Here is an 18,794-nt window from a genome sequence, read left to right on the forward strand (position 1 = left end):
TAATTTGAATCATTCAACACTAATTAATTAGTAAGTGTTCAGATTTTGATGTACCACCCGGTATACTTGGCATTACTCGGAGTTATTAGGTTTAAAAAACACACAAACTTTCTTTTTAAAAAACAGATATACATTATTATGTACAGTACGTCCTAGATAATCCCTTTTTATTTTATTTTTTAATATGACAGTCTGACCTTAAGGTACATAAACTCGTTGCTACAATGTGGTGTTAAAATATTAAGCACACACTGAATAATGAGGCATCAACAGACTAATTGAGACAAATGTATTACAACTTATCCGAGTCTCCTATACTTAATCGCCATCCTCCCCCCCCTAACAGCTAAGTTGTCTATGTGTCTATAGCATTAAAACTTTAATCAAGTGTTATTATAAGATATCACGATTCATTAATAATAAGTATCGAAAAATCATAAAGTTATTTAGATTTAAGGAGATTAAAACAAATTTATAGATGCTTCATATTCAATATCATTGATAGTTATAAACGCATAAGCCATTCATTTTTTCCTACGGAATATTATTTTAATTTATTTTCACGCAACCTAACCTGCTTATTATATTTAAAATTCTTAATTAATATTAGAAACTAAATTTACCAAAAATCCATCAAAATCAACATTTTTGAAAGGTAATTTTTTAAAATTGAAGTGTAAGGTCTATTTTATAATTTCAGCTAGGATATAAAGGACATGAAGAAAAAATTAGAAACTTATGAGCTTCTAAGTAAGGTACTTCATTTTCCTCGATTTTTTGGCACTTTTCATCTATATAGTTCTTTCGTGTCAAAATATGGTACTCAATACATTAAAATTCTATTGAAAGAAAAGCCTTTAAAAGTCAAACCTGTAAAGGTTGAAAGTTTTAATTGTCATTTTCGGTTTCTACGAGTCAAATAACAATAATAAATGTGGGTTCAGCATGCGGCCCAAAATGGTGTTGCATAGTGTAAGTGGCTTTGATCTATATAATTATTTATAAAAAAAAAATTAAATTTTTTGGAAAAAAAATTCAAAAATCCATTACTTTTCACAGATAATCAAATTTTTTGGAAATAAAATTCAAAATGAAACTTCAAATTTTACATTTTTTACGGAAAAAAAATCCAATATTCACAGCTATTAACAAAAGTTCAAATATTATATTTTTTGCTCTGCTACTTAATTTGCCCGAATGACCTTTTTTTAAGAAAATAAATCTTTAAAAAAAAAATTATTCTTATATTAGCGTAATTTTTTTTATCCTGACCAAAAAAAAATCTAGTAAAAATTCCTTAATTTTTTTATTTGGGTGTGGGGGGAGTTTCAGGCCCTCCAGTTCACCCCCTGCGGACGCCCTGCCTTGTTATACTCGTAGTAGAATTGAGAATCGACATTGCTATATTTCCTGTCTATGTACATCAATGCTAGATATAGACTGGGGTTTGTGTGTATTTGCTTAATCTCATACCTGCTTGCAAATATTTTAATGAAACAGCTGGGAGAACAGCTATGCTCCTCTTTTCCCAAACATTCCTCAAACTATCAAGATAACCAAGCTATTTTTTTGGTTTTTTTAAACATACCGGTGTTTGATATTGTTTGAATCTCTAACAATTGTAATTTAAATTTTGTGGGTATATTCGAGAACCTGTTGGAATTCTCCCTACATCAGAAGTTAAAAACAACAAAACGATAATGTCTTAAAAAGACGTATTGAATCTCTCATTCCTTGCTTGACTTTGAAGATCATTATTGTGACGTGACCGAGATATACATTCCACGAATATTTTCATCCATAAACGGATCCAAACCATACCATAACGATCCGAAGCACCTGCTCGTTGGGACGTAATGAACCACGCTTTACGCTTCTGGAATCTTTTCATCGATACACAATACCAATCCTTACCATAGAGATCCGGATCACTTGCTCGTTGGGACGTCGGGAACCACATCTCAGACTTTTCATACATATATATTGGATCCAAATCACACCATAGCGATCCAGAAGACATCCTCGTTGTGACGTGAGGAACGATACCTCACGCTTCTGAAATCTTTTCATCGATATACGGATCTGAAGCATACAGCTCATCATTGTGAGATGTCTTCCTTGCCGAGCCACATGGAGGAAAGGAGCTAGCAGACACGGATTGATAAAAAAAATGGACAGTTGTCTCTAACAGGGCACCAACTTCTCCCACAGCTTCGTCCCTAGGAGCCCCTAATTTTGGCACAATTATTTTAATTCTATAATAAATACGTCTCCCTGTCGGTGCCGCCGGAAGAACTCAATAGTGAAGAGTTCAGACGTGTGCAAAGCATTTTGGATTTGATCCCATCTTCGTTGCCATATCATGAGCCATTGGCCGTCCAAGGGAGTAGCCTGGGTATTCTCCAACGGTGCAAATTCAAACAGCAGATTACCAGGAGCTATCACCCCGTCCAGAGGAGGAAAGGACGATCCCATGCTCGTCGCCAGATGCGGTGACCTGACTGAGAGAAAGGCGTGGAAGAGACTTACGATATATGTAACGATTTATTTACATGATCGTAGTACCTGACAGTGATCCGGCAGCGATAATATTTACAGGTAAGAGTTATAAAAGTAGACTGTAATACTTATGACTTATAATAATAAAAAATAGAATGAGAGGAATGGAAACGACATAGTGAGCTAGTACAGAACCAATGAGATGAATATAATTTATTATGGCTCACTTTTCTAAAAATTTATAAAAATAATAAATTAAAATTAATTAAATTAAGTTTAAATCTATTGAGGTCCCTTTAGGATTTCTAGTATTGTTAATACAGCTTCCATAATAAAGGCAACTGAGGAAAATAATTGAAAGGATCCGAGTGCTTTCTCCCCACTTCTTGTTCCAGTATCGAGAGCTGCGATTGAGCTTGCAAGATTGAGTATAGCAAGTAATACTGAATATATCAATATCTGAAAATGATGAATAAATATTTTATTATGTCAGTTTAAAACAAAGAGTATAAATAGTCAACATTCAAAGTATTAGTGAGTGAGGCACTCACGATTTTCAATTGTGTTTTAGCTCATTAAAATTGGAAGGAAAGTGTCTTGTCAAAATAATATAAAATAAGCACCAGATTTTCACGAGAGCATCATAGATATTGAAGTGGTGCGCTCGTGATTTCTTAAGCGGTACTAATGCTTTGTTAAAATTACATATGGGGTCATACTCCTCCTGTCTATCTCTGTTTGTCCAAAACTTTATACTAGTGATGGGACGATTAATCGAAATCGGAGAATCAAGTGTTTTTTCAGGAATCTGAATCAGGATCGGCATCCGAAAAATAATGTTTACTTTGCGATTCCGATAATTATTTATTATTGGTATTTAAGTAATTATTACTTTTCTTTTTTATGAAAAAATTCCCTCCAAATTAAGGAATTTTTGAGAAAAGTTTAAGATTTTTGAAAAAAATTTCCAAAAAATTTAACATTTGAATATTTCTCCAAATATTTTTTTTTAATTTTTGTGAATAGCTGTGGATTTTTGAATTTTTTGAGAATATCTACGGGTTTTAAAATTTTTTCCAAAAATTTTAAATTTTTGTGGTTTTTTTGCAAATTTCAAAAATTAAATTTTTTGTTCCACATACTAATTTTGTAGAAAATAAATCCTCATAAAGAAATTTTTAACGTTATTTCCTCATATAAAATTCATACTAACCCAAATAATTTTCGATTAAAGAGCAAAAATTATTTCGTTTGGGAAGTGCTACAGCTCCTACAGACACCTCTGCTGATATACTTTTATTCAAAAGGTTTTGTTGACTCCCCCTAAAGTCACCCCCGCCCCCTCAACTGGACGTCATCAATGTCTGACCCCTTATTGGGAATAAGTCAAGATACATAGGGACAAGGTATATCTGAGACACTATTTTCATGCAAAAAAGATTTTAAAAAACGTCAAATTTTATATCGTATTTAGTATAAATCTTATGAATTTGTAATTCTTCTCTTAACTATATTCAAAGCAAAGAAACGAGGTGTATAATATAAAATTAAAAATGATGACTGTGACTTTATATGAGTTTTAACAACGAGCGTGTGTAGTAAAAACTCAGTCAGGTAGTGCTCTAGAGACTAAAGTAATCTCTGACTCATCACGTCATATTTAAAAAAAAATCTCTAGTTGTTTTATTATTATTTTTTATTCTGGAGGAGAGAATGTCTAAGTATTGAGTGAGTAAGTGTGAGTGTGAGCAGAGAGTAACAACGAGGCCTTGTTAGGGAGTTTTTGTTATGCATTATTATTATGTCTAGTAGATCTATCTCCCGGCTTTACTTGTGTTGTTTAATGTGTCTACCTTGTATTGATATATTTTATGTTCACGTTATTTTTTTAGATTCAGTGTGTATGATAAGCTCTTTTAATATTGCGCTTGATTCACCTTTATTTCTTCGTACTTTATCAAAATGAAAATGAAAAATAGGAAGTAGAAGGGGGAAAAAGGCTGAAATGGTACCTCTTTACCAAAGAAAAAGAGCTGTCTCCAACAATTGCGGGCCACTTAGGCGTAAGCCAACCTCCTCTCTTCGACATGAGTGGTGCTCGTAGAGGCCTGGATGGACGAATTTAACATCAATGCTTCCCACTTTGGAGAGATGTCAGCTGAGATAAAGAAAGCCTTATTGTTGCATTGTACTGGAGCAGAAGGGTAACAATGGTTCAAGACCCCTCACCGTGTCTCTGGAGCTGGAGATAGATGAATTTCAAGGAGCAACTAGAATAATGTCAAGGGCACATTCTACTGTTCTACAGTATTCTTCGAACGTTTTAGGCTTTCTGAAATTAAGCAAGCTATTGGGGAATCCATTTACGATTTTATCACAAGATTAAGGAGCCAAGCTAAATTTGGGAAATTTATATGTAAAGGGCGTTCTTTGTCATTTGAGGATGAAGTTATTCTAGGTAATGTACTAAAAATACCTCTTAACTCTAAACTTAGACAAAATGTATCTGAAAAAGGTTCCTCAAGCCTTGATGAAGTAATCAAAGTAGTTAGGTCTATAGAAAATATATTAATCACTCAAACGAAATGGAGAAGAAACATTATGCTCTCTGAATTCAAAGGGCCCTATGGTTTACAGCTGTCCTTCAAAAAGAAGTTCTCACCTAAATCGAGTTGCATGCCGAAAGAGAGAAAGAAGGATTTTTGTAATAGGAAACATATCTTCATAAAGCCTGATGCCCCTGCTACTGGACGTGACTTTTGTGGTTGTGGAAAAACGGGTCATTTTGCAAATTGTTGCAAGTGTTCGATGTCGTCTGCCTCATCGATCTCATTTCAAGTATTGAATGTAAAAGATGTTGGAGCTTATGTGTACTGCTATGTCGAAGATCATAAAATTAAGTTTCTATTGGATCTGGGGCCTATGTGAATATTTTACCACAACAATATGATGCTTGAAAGACAATGGAAGAAAATACAGGTACTATTCATGTATTTGGAGGAGGTGAAATCCAAACTATGGGCTCCATTTACCTTAATATTTCTCCTGATGGATCAGATCCTGTAACTGAGGTGGCCCAAACTATACTGGGGTTTCGTCATTGTCTGGAGTTTGGTTTCGTTACCTTACCCAAACACCCTAATGTATGCTGTTCCCAGGAAGGAGATATCGAGAGAAGGGATTTGTTAAGAAAGAAATATATCCTCATATTTGAAGACTCCGTTTCACAAATGAAAGATATAAAGGTGAGATCCCACCTTAGCGAGAGTGCACTCCCCCGTTACATCCAGGCACCGAACTAAGGCCTGCAACGTTAGTTCATTCGGCCCGCCAACGCTACTTGAATTTGCTTGATAAAACGTATGTAACACAAAACTTTGAGATAAGATTTTAATTTGAATATTATGTTTTAGAATAATAGAAGATCTTGATTGCTATGGGTCTTAAATTTGTTATTGCTGCGGTGTACTTTCTGCATATTAGCTTGTAAAAAACTATAGAGTACTTTTGTCCTCTTCTATGCATTTCGACAAATATATATTAACTTTATCTTTTCGCTTTCTTTCATCTCCAGATAAAGTTTTATTCGCCCTTCATTATGGCTACTTAAAAAATAATAGTAAACGCCGAGTGTCTCGTTTTTAATGGAGAGTGTGGATTAAAATATATCTTTGCGGAAACAAAGGATCGGAAAGCTCATTGTATAATATACAGCAAAAGTGTTACAGTTTTGAATGAGTACAATCTTCGGTGTCACTATGGAACAAAACATCTATCAACATATATGCAATTTTCTGGAAAGTTAAGCTCTGTGAAATATGAGACCATAAAATGAGGTGTAGAAACTCAAAAAAACTTCTTCACTAGAAAGTTTGCGAAAAATGAATCTGTGCAAGTTACAAAATAGTGTATAAGATGGCAAAAAAGCTAGGAATTTCTTATGGTATTCTCTGGTGCATGATGAATTTACTTATCTTTCAAAACTTCTCATGCTCGTTCGTGGTGTCAATTTAGACTTTCAGATAGTGAAAGAGTTGGCATCCATTTGCAACATGCATGAAACAACAACTGGGAAGAAACATCTTCATGGAGGTGCAAAAAACTTTACAAGACTATAGCCTCCAGTGGAATCAGCTTCCATGTATAACAGTCGATGGAGTCAAAAATATGGCTGGATTGATGAAGGGTCGGGTGGGGCATATCATGATTCCGTTGAGAGATTTGCAAATCCTGGGAGCTCTATTCAAACACTGCATCATACATGAGCAGGGAAGGGACTCTGTGGGAAACACTTAGTATCTTGTGTACGGAACCAGTCGTTTCGACTGTGAACTTCACTCGGTTACATGCACTCAATCAACGTCAGTTCCTATCTTTTCTTGAAGAAATTGATTCTCATTTCTGTGAGTTGCCTTATCACACAGTAGTGAGGTAACTCAGCTAACGTAAATCCTGTTACGTTATTACAGCCTCCAAACATATCAACCTCAATTTTCCAAAAAAGATTATTTGTGACTTGAAGGAACATTTTTTTGAGGATTATTTCAGATTGAAAGTGGCATTCTTTTGTTCCAGAATGCTTTTGATTATAACCTTGATGTTATACCTGTTGATCTACAATTGGAACTCATTTATTTGAAAGCAAATGACTTGTTGAAAGAGAAACATAGACAAGGAAAACTTGCAGCATTTTACAGCTTCTTGCCTGATGATGAATTTTTAAAACTGAAGAACTTTGCCGCCGTTGGAATGGCATCAGTGATTGGGACAACTTATATCTGTGAGCAAACATTTTCAAAAATGATTTATGTGAACATCGAATGCAATTGATTGATGAACATTTGAGAGCAATTCTATTGATTGGATGCAGCAATTCCAAACCAAACTTTCATAATATCTTGAAAGCCAAACGTCAGTTTCGCAAATCTTCCTAACCTTTTTTAATCTAATTTGTAAAATTTGGATTTTTAGTAGATAAACATTTTGGTTTTTTTGTTCATTGCACAACACTCAACCATGATTAACATGAAACTCTAAACTTAGTTTTTTTTCTTTGAGTTTCATTCTGGCATACCATTATTGAACTCCTCATTCTTTCAGTTATCAGGCCCGTGGGTAATACCACTTCTATTTATATATGAGAAGTACTACATATATTGCTCAACTATGGGTATTCAACGGAGCAATGAAGATACATTAGATGTATCTTCCTTATGTCAAGTCTTTCAGGTGTGGTTGAAAATATGATGCCTGACATACCCTTTCTCTAAGTATCTTGGAATAAATATGAGTCGAGCTCATAACTATCATAGGCATTTGATAGTGAAATGCTTATAGTCTAAATCTCGTTTGCAGAGGGGTCAGATGTGGAGACTGAGACAAGAGGAGAGGTGAGGACTGGGTCTTGAGACTCGACTTGATGTAATATTTTGTGACGTGACTTAATTACACAATAAAAGACCCGAGGCTAGACTGGGATGACTCTCTAGCTAAGAATAGAGGTATATAAAACATGTTTCTTTGATAATCTGAACATGATCTGTTATTTTCCAAAGCTCTTGTCATTATTATTTAATTATTGAAGACATAACATTTAAGTATATAGTAATAACTAGTTAGTGAACTCTTAAAAGACGAAGATTAACAATGATAGTTTGCTCGGGTTTTACAGGAGTAAGCCTTGGTTGGACTCAGGAGTAGAATTGAGAATCGATATCGGAGTACTTCCAGTACGTATTTCCTTTTTATATGTACGGAGAGATTTATTTTATGCCCTTCCATCCTCTGAATGCTCCTTGCAGATAATCTAATAAAACATTATGTCAGCTGAACTGCTCTCCTCTCAAACATTCTATAAATTGTCAGGGTTACCATGTTATTTTTCGGTTTCTTTTATTTTTAAATAACGGTGGGTAGTGTTGGGTCGGTTCATTATCGGTCTGAGTCGATCACGTGATTCAATCACACAGTCACTCCACAAAATGAACCAATAATAAAAGCCTAGTCACCTGACTTGGGCCTGCATCGGTAGGCGAACCGAAGACGTAGGCCCCCAAAAAAGCTTTTAAAATTATACAACCGACCTGCGGATACATAAGAATGTCTTATTTGGAAATAATAACGAAATAAATTATGATCATTCATATATATTATTTTTAAAAAGGTGTGTGACGTCACATCTTTTCCTTTTCATATTTTTATAATGTCCAGATTGCGGTACATCGACTCACTCAGAGTGATACAGTATCACTGGCTAAGACTCACGATTCCACTTGCAATCGAAAATCATTTCATTTTATCAGTGGATATAAAGTACTGTTTAAAGTATCTTTTATTTTCTGAGGACTCGAGGAAAATATTTAAGGACTCTAACTTGTCATCAAATACTGAATGCTCGACTTGGACTCGCATTATAAGGACTTTTTCCCACATCTGGACTCGAGTCTGTATTTTGAAGATTGAGTTAAAAAATTATAACACCATTTTTATAATGATTTTTTTTTTTGTTACAAGCCGTTGAATTGAGCTCTAAATTATTAATTGTTTTAGTAAGAGCCTCAAGGTAGGCAGGAGAAAAGAAAGCTTCCATTATTTAGGTCTAAGGCCCCTTATTATTATTATTTTTAAAATTGACTTTTTTGTAGCAAAGACCAGGGATTTTCTTGCATTTTTAATAAGTTGTTCCATGTTTAATTTAATGACGTTTTTTCAAGACAAAATATGTCATTTCAATTTTTTAAAAGGACCTTGCCTTGGAAAAGTGTCTCTCATAAAACCCCACCATGTCCATAAGTTGTGACTTGGACTCAAGTCCCTATTTTGAAGATTTGACTTGAGTAAAAAACTAAAAGCTTCAGAGTAAATACTTTAATTGACTACCAATTTATAAGACATTTTTCACAGTCAATTATCAATTTGATCATTTGACATTATAAAGTACTTTCCCAACGAGAAAAACTAATTTTTTAAGTGAGAATAAGTAGACAACTATTATCGATAAATAAAAAAATACTCTTTAACAATTGAGATTTTGGTTGATTTGTTGTGTTCATGAACAATAAACGACAAAAATTACACATTCAAATCGTTTATTTAAATCAATTATCTCAGATCCATAATACTTTTTTTCAATATCTTCTATAACCCAATCGTTAATTAATTTTTTCATAAAGTTATTTTATTAATCTCCATAGATAATTTTTTTCAGAGACATAGATAAGTATTCATGACTTTATTTGATATGTTTGAGAGTACTTTACATGTTCCAATATTTTAATCATTTGTATATGCCAGATTTGTACAATAAGGATGCGTTTAAGTAACGAAAATAGAAGAGGATGAGAGGATATTAGTTCAAAGTTACAGGGAATTAATAATAGTAATTTAATCTAAATTTTTAATTAGTGAAAAACTATAGGTATATTTTATTAGATGCTATAAATCAACAACACTCACTCGTTCAATAAAAAATAATATCAACAATCCATCATCTTCCAAGGACCAGTCTTTTTATTAATAGAGCAGAGGCACTGGGGCCCATAAAAAGGGTATGTCAGACCAGATATGGCCCATGAACCGTAGTATTAAAAGATGTTGGAAATTTATCGACTTACAATGATCGCGTTTTATTTTTCTAAAATTGGTGCAAAGGGAACGAAATTATTGTTAAAAATTGAACAATGAACGCTTAAATTTAAACAATCATACTAATTCAATGTAGACAATTATACAAATTAAAGGTAAACGATTATACGAATTCAATGTAAACGATTAAAGGAAATCAAAGTAAACAATTAAACAAAATCAAGGTAAACGATTATACGAATTGAATGTGAACGATTTAGTGAACTAAACGAATTTGAAAAATATGAACGAAGAAAGAGAACTAAACGATTCAAAAATTTGAACGACAACAAATCTGATTATGATTATAAAAAAATTATACTACATGGACTTAAGTACTTAAGACTAAAAAACAAATAAATCTACTGTAATTATGGGCGTGAAATAAGCACGAACTAAATCTGAGGAGTGGAAATGGATTCGATAAAAATATTAACGGACTTTGACTATTAAGTAATGACTTGAGACATGACTCTAGACTTAATATCCGATATTGTAGACTCTACTTGTAATATAAAGGCCTCCTTCCATCTCGTACAGGGGCTATAGATACATTGCACCCCAACATACGAGGTTTTTTTTTTTTAAAGATGCAAGATTAATTCCGAGCAAAAGTTTGCATTGGCATAAAAGTTTTATTTTGGGGTTTTTTTAGTTACAAGGTGGTTGGGAGTTGCCGACCGGACGCAGGGGCCATACAACTTGATTAATTCATGTTCATTGCTTTACGCTTTCGACGTATCCTTCTAAGGTGTGCCATATCAACTGTCGACTGTGTCATAGACGCCTCCAGTGGTTTTGACATGTAACGGGAAATCAGGGTTCGATTCCAGAAAGGGGACTTGAGAAACGGTTAAGGCCTTATATGAATATAGGATGTTATGGAGTAGCAGTGCTGTGACTACAGGGGAAATTATGTGGCTGTGACCTCCCAAAAAATACATGTGCCCCAAGTGAATTATAAATTTAAAATTCTTATTTTTAAATGAAATGTACCCTCCAGACCTGTGACTAGTAAGGGATGTCATCATATCTCTTCATAAATCAAAGTGTCACTCCAAGGACAAATTAGGACATTCATTAAGTGACAAGGAGATATAATTGGAGTATTCAGTGAGTTGATATAATCTGACTGAATTGAGTATAACAACTGTTTTTTTGCAAAAAATATATCTAATTGTCGTGAAAAAGTCTGGAAAAAGTAACATTGATTCAACTTAAAAATAATCTAGTGAGTAAAAAATAATCTATGCATGTGTAAAAAGACGACATTGGGTGCCCTGTATATAGTGTTCACTGATTCATTTACCAATAGAGTATAAAGAAGAAAAAAAGGAGTATAAGATTATATATTGTTATTAATACTAAGTAATATTTCAAATTTTGGGCTTTTAAAAACTTCAAGAATAAATAAGTAAAAATTGACATCTCAAGCCTGTTAACCGGGAGATAAAAATGATAGTCACAGACCTGGCTCCTAATATAATTTGGAGTACCCATCCTTGGACAAAGGTCTGGTTACGGGACTAGCTACGACTCCAAGTCAAGTCTTTTCACTTTAAGTCGGAGTTCTGTCTGACGTTTAACATGGTCAGGGATGGGATTTTTGTAGAGCACGGTAAACTACACTTATTGCGTTACGGAATTAATACCCTTTTTAATATCAACTGCCTGTTATATTGTTAGGAGGGGGGATGGGTGTATACAATGAATTACTAGCATAAACAGGATAATTTTCACCATCCAGAATAGCATTAGTGGAGAGTAAAGATTATAATTATATTTAAATTCATATATTATTCATTTTTAAAACAATTTACACCAAAGATTAGCGAGAATTCTTACTTCAGACGGAGACGTTAAATCCATGACCACTTTTTTTATTATCACTAAACTGTGTTTTTTTTCTACAAAAATCAAGTCCTTAGACATAAGAGAAGTGCTTAGGTTGAAACTAATAACGAGAGATCTAGAAAAACTCGCCTTGTTAAAATTTACAGTGGAATTACTCGTTCTGGGAAATTTCACCTAGAATAAAGATCGCCGAGCGGAAGAATTGCCTTCCTTTATTTCGCGTACATAATAATCTCACTTATTTAATGACTAATGAGTTCGAAAAAAGATGGAATATATAATATTAATTAATAATATATATATAAGTTAAAATCCTTTTTAAATTTTAAATGTAAAAGTTTATCCTCTTTATAGCCGTAATTCATTTTCTCCCCCAAAATCATATAAAAGTCAGCTGATATTAACAAAGGTATTAATTCAGTATTACCATATGTCTTGCTCTTGCCTTCTCCTTGTGCTTTTTTTTCCATTACGAACTACACAACTCTAATAATAACAGTTTGGTTGAAACAGACATCATTAAATAAGTTAATCACTCCAGGATTGTTCATAATTACATAGTACATATACCTTACCTGCAATGTTCCAATTTCCCCACATAAGATAAGTACAATTTGTATCAAGATAATGACAAAAGAAAATACGGATGTAGAGATGATCAACCAATTAGCGTCAATGTTATCATAATGCCATGGTAGTGGGCCAAATTCAATCCCTGCGGTTGCTACTACAAGGCAAATGAAACATAACAGCTAAAAAATAAACAAAATGGGAATCAGTTATATCGAATAAGTGGTCCGGAATATGTTACGTGTCCCATTTAATGTCATTAAATTAATTGTGAATATTGTTTGTAGATAGTTTCTCATCCAAGTCAGAAATATTACTAGATCCAGAAGGATGCTTGAGTCTCATCGATCACTGTAAATAAAGAGCCAAAATTGTGCAAATGGTTTTGCCTCTTCCCTCCAGGACACCGGGGTCCCTCCCCAAACTAAAATTTAAACATATGTTTCGTAGAAAAATATTCTGTCTTTCCTTAAAAAAGATCCAAAAAAAAATTCTCTCGCTCTTCACCTGATATTACTTTATTTTTGGAAATTAAAAAAAAAAAAATCCATAGTTATTGACAAAAAAATAAATTTTTTGGATTTTTTTCCGAAAATCCATAGCATTGACAGAAAATTAAATTTTGTAGAAAAAAAAATTCCAAAATGTAAATATTCAGAAATTATTTCAAACATTAAATTTATTTTTTATATCAATAATCCACGTGTATTAACAAAAAAAAATTGGAAAAAAATTTCAAATATCCATAGCTAAAAAGAAGTAAATTTTTTGGGGAAAAATTGCAAATATTAAACCCCTGCGGACGCCCCTGGTGTACTAGCTGGCCGTAAGTGACGACAATGTATCTCCACCAAGTTTATATATTAGTTAATTGTAGATTTACCAATATTAAATTAGCTGTAAATAAGTATTTATATATTCTCAAAAAAAAAAATTATGGGACTGTAATTATGGACCACATGTAATTTGAATGTAAGGCTTACTAATTCAACGAGTTTAAGAATCCCTGCTAACGATAAAAGTCGTTTATAGTCGAAGTCTATCAATTCCCCCATGATGAATCTTGAATTATTCAACTACTTTGAGCATAAATGAAACTAACTCAACAATCTTATCAGTGGCGTTGAGAACTGTTATCGCTTCTTTGATAGAAAAAATATATATTACTAGGGGTTCTCAATTCCCGGTATCCCGGGAAATAAATTTTTAAATGACAGGATCCCGGAAGTTAATAAGAAATTAAAGGTATTTCTTTTTATATTTTAAGAAACCAATACTTTATACGTATAATATATTCTCAATTCTCATGTTGTTTTTTTTTTATCGTTATCAATAATAGCAGGGGGTCTGCAGGGTTTGGGGTGGAGGGGCTGTAACAATATCCCCAAATTAAATAATTTCTTTGTTTGGACTATAATTTTTTCGGGTTAGAATGCAAAATTTGGGGCAAAAAAAAAATTTTTTTTTAATTTTATTTTCTTAAAAAAAGGTTATTCCGGCAAATTATGGACCAGGGCAAAAAAATTAATATTATAATTTTTCTTCCAAAATATTAATTTTCTATGAAAAGTAATGGGTTTTAAATAAAAATCCAAAATATTTAATATTTGAAATTTTTGTATATAAAAATTCAATTTTTGTGAACACCAGTAAGTAAAATTAATTTTTTGGGAATAGTAATAGATTTTGACAATATTTGAAATTCGATTATTGAAATTTTTTCTATAAAGTTCAATTTTTGAAATATTTTGCTAAAAAATTTATCTATTCTTTTTTTTCCCAAAATATTTCATTTCTTTTAATTTTTTGTGAGTAGCTATGGATTTTATTAAAATTTGAAATTGAAAAAAATTAAAAAAGTAATTTTTTGTAAATAGCTATGGATTTTCGATTTTTTTTTTTACAAAAATTACCACGAGGAGAAAGCGGGTGTGTGGTAATTTGTATAACATGCTTTATTGTAATTAAAAGAAAACATTATATAATGAAATAATTAAAAGCGGGATTTTGTAGGAATTTCCACTAGGTGTAAAACCCAGAGAAATCCCGATAAAACGGAATCCCCAAAGAGAACCCCTAATATCTAAATATTCAGATATATTATTAAACAAATACATTAGTTTTTTGTATGCTTAGTCAAGGGTAATATTTTTCTTTTTAAATCATGAAAGCGATGAAATGTTTACTCAATGAGATTAGAGCCTCAATTTTACATAACTACATATGATTTACCTGGAAAACAGCCTACTCCTTCCAAATGTAAACATTAATCTATCTAATACTTCAAAATGAAGCCCTAGGGAATGAAGCTTACTGCCTTTGCCGAAGTTTTAATCAGCCCATGGGCTAAGGCTTCATTTAGAATTATTTAAAGGGGGCTTAAATGTTTTTTGAAGTGGTGGTGTTGGGTTTTAACCTGTTTGGCGTCTTGCCAGTCTTAACCAACACATGGGACCGGGGCTTATTTTGGAGCTTTTGGAAGGGATGTATTGTGAAGAAGCGATTGTGGTATTTAAACTACAATGTGTACCTGCCATAAACTAAAACAACCTATGGGCTTGGGACTCATTTTGAAGTATTAGGAGGGGCCCTAAACACTTTCTGAAGTGGAGGCATTGTTTTTTAACCTGCTTGGCTGCCCTACCATTGCACAAAACAAGTTTTTGGGCCGAGGTATTTTGATTTTGTTGGTAAATGACGGTAAATTTTCCCAATGGCAAGTTTCCACACCAGGAGTTTTCTCTGGGTCATTTTCACCCAATGGCAATTTTCTCCAGGTCAATTTTCCTAGAACCTATTAAAAATTAAATATATGCCGGTACGTGGAAAAGAATTGAGACCCTTTTGGGGTAAATAACAAAACACAAGCTCTGGCATACCCTGATGAGGTAGTCCTTGGGCATTGCGGCCCAGGTTGGTCGACGGATGCCTTAAGGTCCTCAATATTTGCATAGCACTCTTGACAGGCCTGACTCGATATAGTAGTGTTTCCCAAAGTGGGTGTTACCGTCCCCCTGGTGGGTGGTTCTTTGATGTTGGGGGCGTTAATGCGAAAAGGGGCGTTTGGGGGTAGGTAGAGCAAAAAATATGCGATTACATATCATTACATAAAACAAACAAAATGATCTACAAAAATAAAATCAATGTGATTACAAGATAGGAGCAATGAATATGTTGAATTTTTTCCCCTTGATAGGAAAGAAATATATTTTAGAAGAAAACATTGATGCTGAAGGACAATTTGTCGAACGCACATTTCACCAAAGGACATTTTGCCAAACAGACATTTTGCCGAAGGATCATTTGGCTTAAAAAGGATTTTAAATTTATTGATATATACGATTGTATATTTTATTTCTATTTAAAATGATATTATGAGATATAAGTATTGTTCATATGCTATATATGTCATATAGGTAAAATATTGAGTGAGATCTTTTGCGGAAAAATATTATATATTCATTAATAAGTACGACACAGTAGTGGTTCACTCTTATATGATTGGGGTAAAAAGGTTGCAGACAAAATCGTTACTTGGTAAAATTGTCGTGTACATTATCATTGTGAGCAAAAAATTGTTGTGGGTAATATAATTTTGAAGTAATTTCGTTGAAAGGGATTTTATATTCGGAAGATAAAATTATTGAATGATGAAGAAACCTGCAATAAAATACTCCATTTAATATCCCCAGACCACAGATTGTACAGGGAAGCATTGGGGCTCAAAGGATTTTAAACTCCACAGCTGTCACGTTTCTAAGCGTTTCCACTGGTTATTCAGGTGAACGGCTGAGTCTCGATGTAGATAAAATTCCATCAAAGCATCAAACAACCCTTGTAATATTCAGAAACCCTTAGGTTGTACAGATGAATTACTAGACCTAAAATCAGTTTAATCTCTACTGCGCCATGTTTCGAAGCACAAGGACCCCTTAGAATATGCTAGAATACACCTAGGTCTACGGGTTGTGTAGTAGAGCTTCTAACCCCGAAGAGGATTAAATTATTCAGGCACCGCTTTCCTGACCCATCCAGAAACCCTTCTAATATCAAAAATAGACACCACCCAACAGATTGTACAGGTGAAGTGCAGGACACCCAGGTAGAAATTTATATACTCATACATAGAATTATAGTAGGTATGGTTTATACTTGTATTCCTTATCATTTATTCGACTAATGAAGTATTATAGGTACATATCCGATTTTAAGGATATGGATTGTGGAGAACCGTGGGCCGGGGTGTATCATAGCATATTAAAAGAGGTCCTTGGTGCTTAGCAACACGGGAGCGGTATAATTTAAAGTACCTTTTGTCCCAGAACTTTCCTGTACGATCTAATGGCCGGTGGTGTATTTTGGATATTAGAAGGGTTCCTTGTTGCTTTGGGAAACGACGGCAGAAGAATTTAACTGCTTCTGGGCACAGCCTCTTATCTACATAACCTGTGGGTCGGGATGTATTATAGCATGGTAGAAGGGATCCTTAGAGCTTAGAAACGCGTCGGCAGTAGATTTGAAGTACATTCGAAACTCATTCTACTGTATGTTGTGTTTATAAAATGATAATTGATGAATATAATTAATATAAAAATATTTCTCTGCAATAGGTCACTCATTAATTTACCTATATAGCATATGAACAATACTTATATATCATAATATCATTTTAAATAGAAATAAAATATGCAATCGTATACATCTATAAATTTAATATCATTTTTAAGCCAATTGTCCCAAATAGACCTTCGGCGAAATGTCCGTTTGGCAAATTGTCCTTCGTCAAAAAAGAAATTCGCCCAATTATCTTAGAACCATGAAATCTATTTGTGTGCTGCTTCTTTTAAAAGTTCAAGGCACGAAAAGCTATTAGAAATATGTTTTTAATCAGTTCACAACAATCCAGTAACGGTTTGTGTGCTTCCTACAACATATCTTTGCTGATGGTTAGATCTGGTAAGGCTTATAAGATTGGGCAGTAAGAAATATTATGTGCACAGTTGTACAAAAGTCACCAGACCAAATAATGAAGTTTGTACTTCTGACTAATACCACAGTTCAAGGAAGAATAGATTAAATGCCTGAAAACATAAAATATAAATTGTGCAGCATTCTTAGTTGAACATAATTTTGCTTGGAGTTAGATGAGTACATTTCACTAGGAAATGAATATGTGCTTCTCGCTTATGTTTTTTTTTTGTCATAGATGAATAGTTGGTTCAGAAATGATATTTGTAAGAAATCTTAAAATAAATACTAAAGGAAAGTTGGTATTTGATATCATTGATAATTTTTCCAAGAGAAAAAACATCCCACTTGTTTAATCAGTTTCTTGAAAAGCTGTACTTGGTGTACTTGAAGGGTTTTGTGCAATCCACAGGCAGCATCTGGTAGAATTAAGATCTTAGTGTTCGACTTAACAAATCAATTGCCCAGTACACTATAGAGGGGCTAACAGCCTTGTCCTTGGCAAAATCACACATGAACATCTTGGAATTGGCTTGAAAAGCTCCCTGTACCTCATTTGAGTCCTATTTTTTGACATACCACTCTTTAGGTTTGTTTTCATATCTTGGCCATCATGTAGGCCCTTCTGGACTCGAAAAACAGCTACCTCAATCCTCTTCCGCTCATCAACCATGGCCATTGAGTTGATTAAAAGAAAAGTTTGAGCTATCTGGAACCGTCGGAATTTTTTCTCTACAATCACCCAACTCCTAGTTATAAGTAATTAAATTTGAGTCTCAATTTATTTGCATCCCTATATAAACTTAGACGTGTATGTGATAGATCCGGTTACCAGCTTTTATATGACTTATTCGTATTGCTGGTTAATTCATAAGTTTCTTAACATAGTTTATACACTCGTCACCGAGAAAAGGACACTAAGACACAACCTCTCTCTCCAATGTTGCACTTTATTATAATGAAATTGACTATTTGCAAGACTAAGTAATGAACTAGAATGCCTATTGAGTACGCCTTATGTAACATAATAGCTTAGAATTTATATATGTTCGGAAATTGTGATTATATAGACTATAGAACACATTTTTAATTTGTGAAGTAAACTTATAAATTAGTTTTAACTATAATAAATTAATAGTACTTTTAAGTAATACCTATAATTTATAACCATAAAAAAAAAAAAAAGAACTTTACAAACACTCAATGTAAGCCTTAGATTATAGATAATGCTATGCTCTACCCAATGTTGGAGAATTGGGATTGTATAGACTATATAAATT

The 18,794-nt window shown here is 33.3% G+C and overlaps 1 protein-coding gene across 1 annotated transcript; it reads right to left on the reverse strand.

The window, feature by feature from the left end:
* Positions 1-2,697: 2,697 nt before the first annotated feature.
* On the reverse strand, positions 2,698-13,673 carry LOC121116202 (uncharacterized). The gene is made up of 3 exons (XM_040710450.1): positions 13,530-13,673; positions 12,552-12,728; positions 2,698-2,958 (listed from the first exon to the last, which is right to left on the reverse strand). Exons 1-3 carry the CDS (start codon positions 13,599-13,601, stop codon positions 2,782-2,784), a joined length of 426 nt encoding a protein of 141 aa, XP_040566384.1. The 5' UTR covers positions 13,602-13,673; the 3' UTR covers positions 2,698-2,781.
* Between the last annotated feature and the right edge of the window lie 5,121 nt (positions 13,674-18,794).

Source organism: Lepeophtheirus salmonis, chromosome 4 (genome assembly GCF_016086655.4).
Source record: "Lepeophtheirus salmonis chromosome 4, UVic_Lsal_1.4, whole genome shotgun sequence".
In the NCBI taxonomy this organism is placed as follows: domain Eukaryota; kingdom Metazoa; phylum Arthropoda; class Copepoda; order Siphonostomatoida; family Caligidae; genus Lepeophtheirus; species Lepeophtheirus salmonis.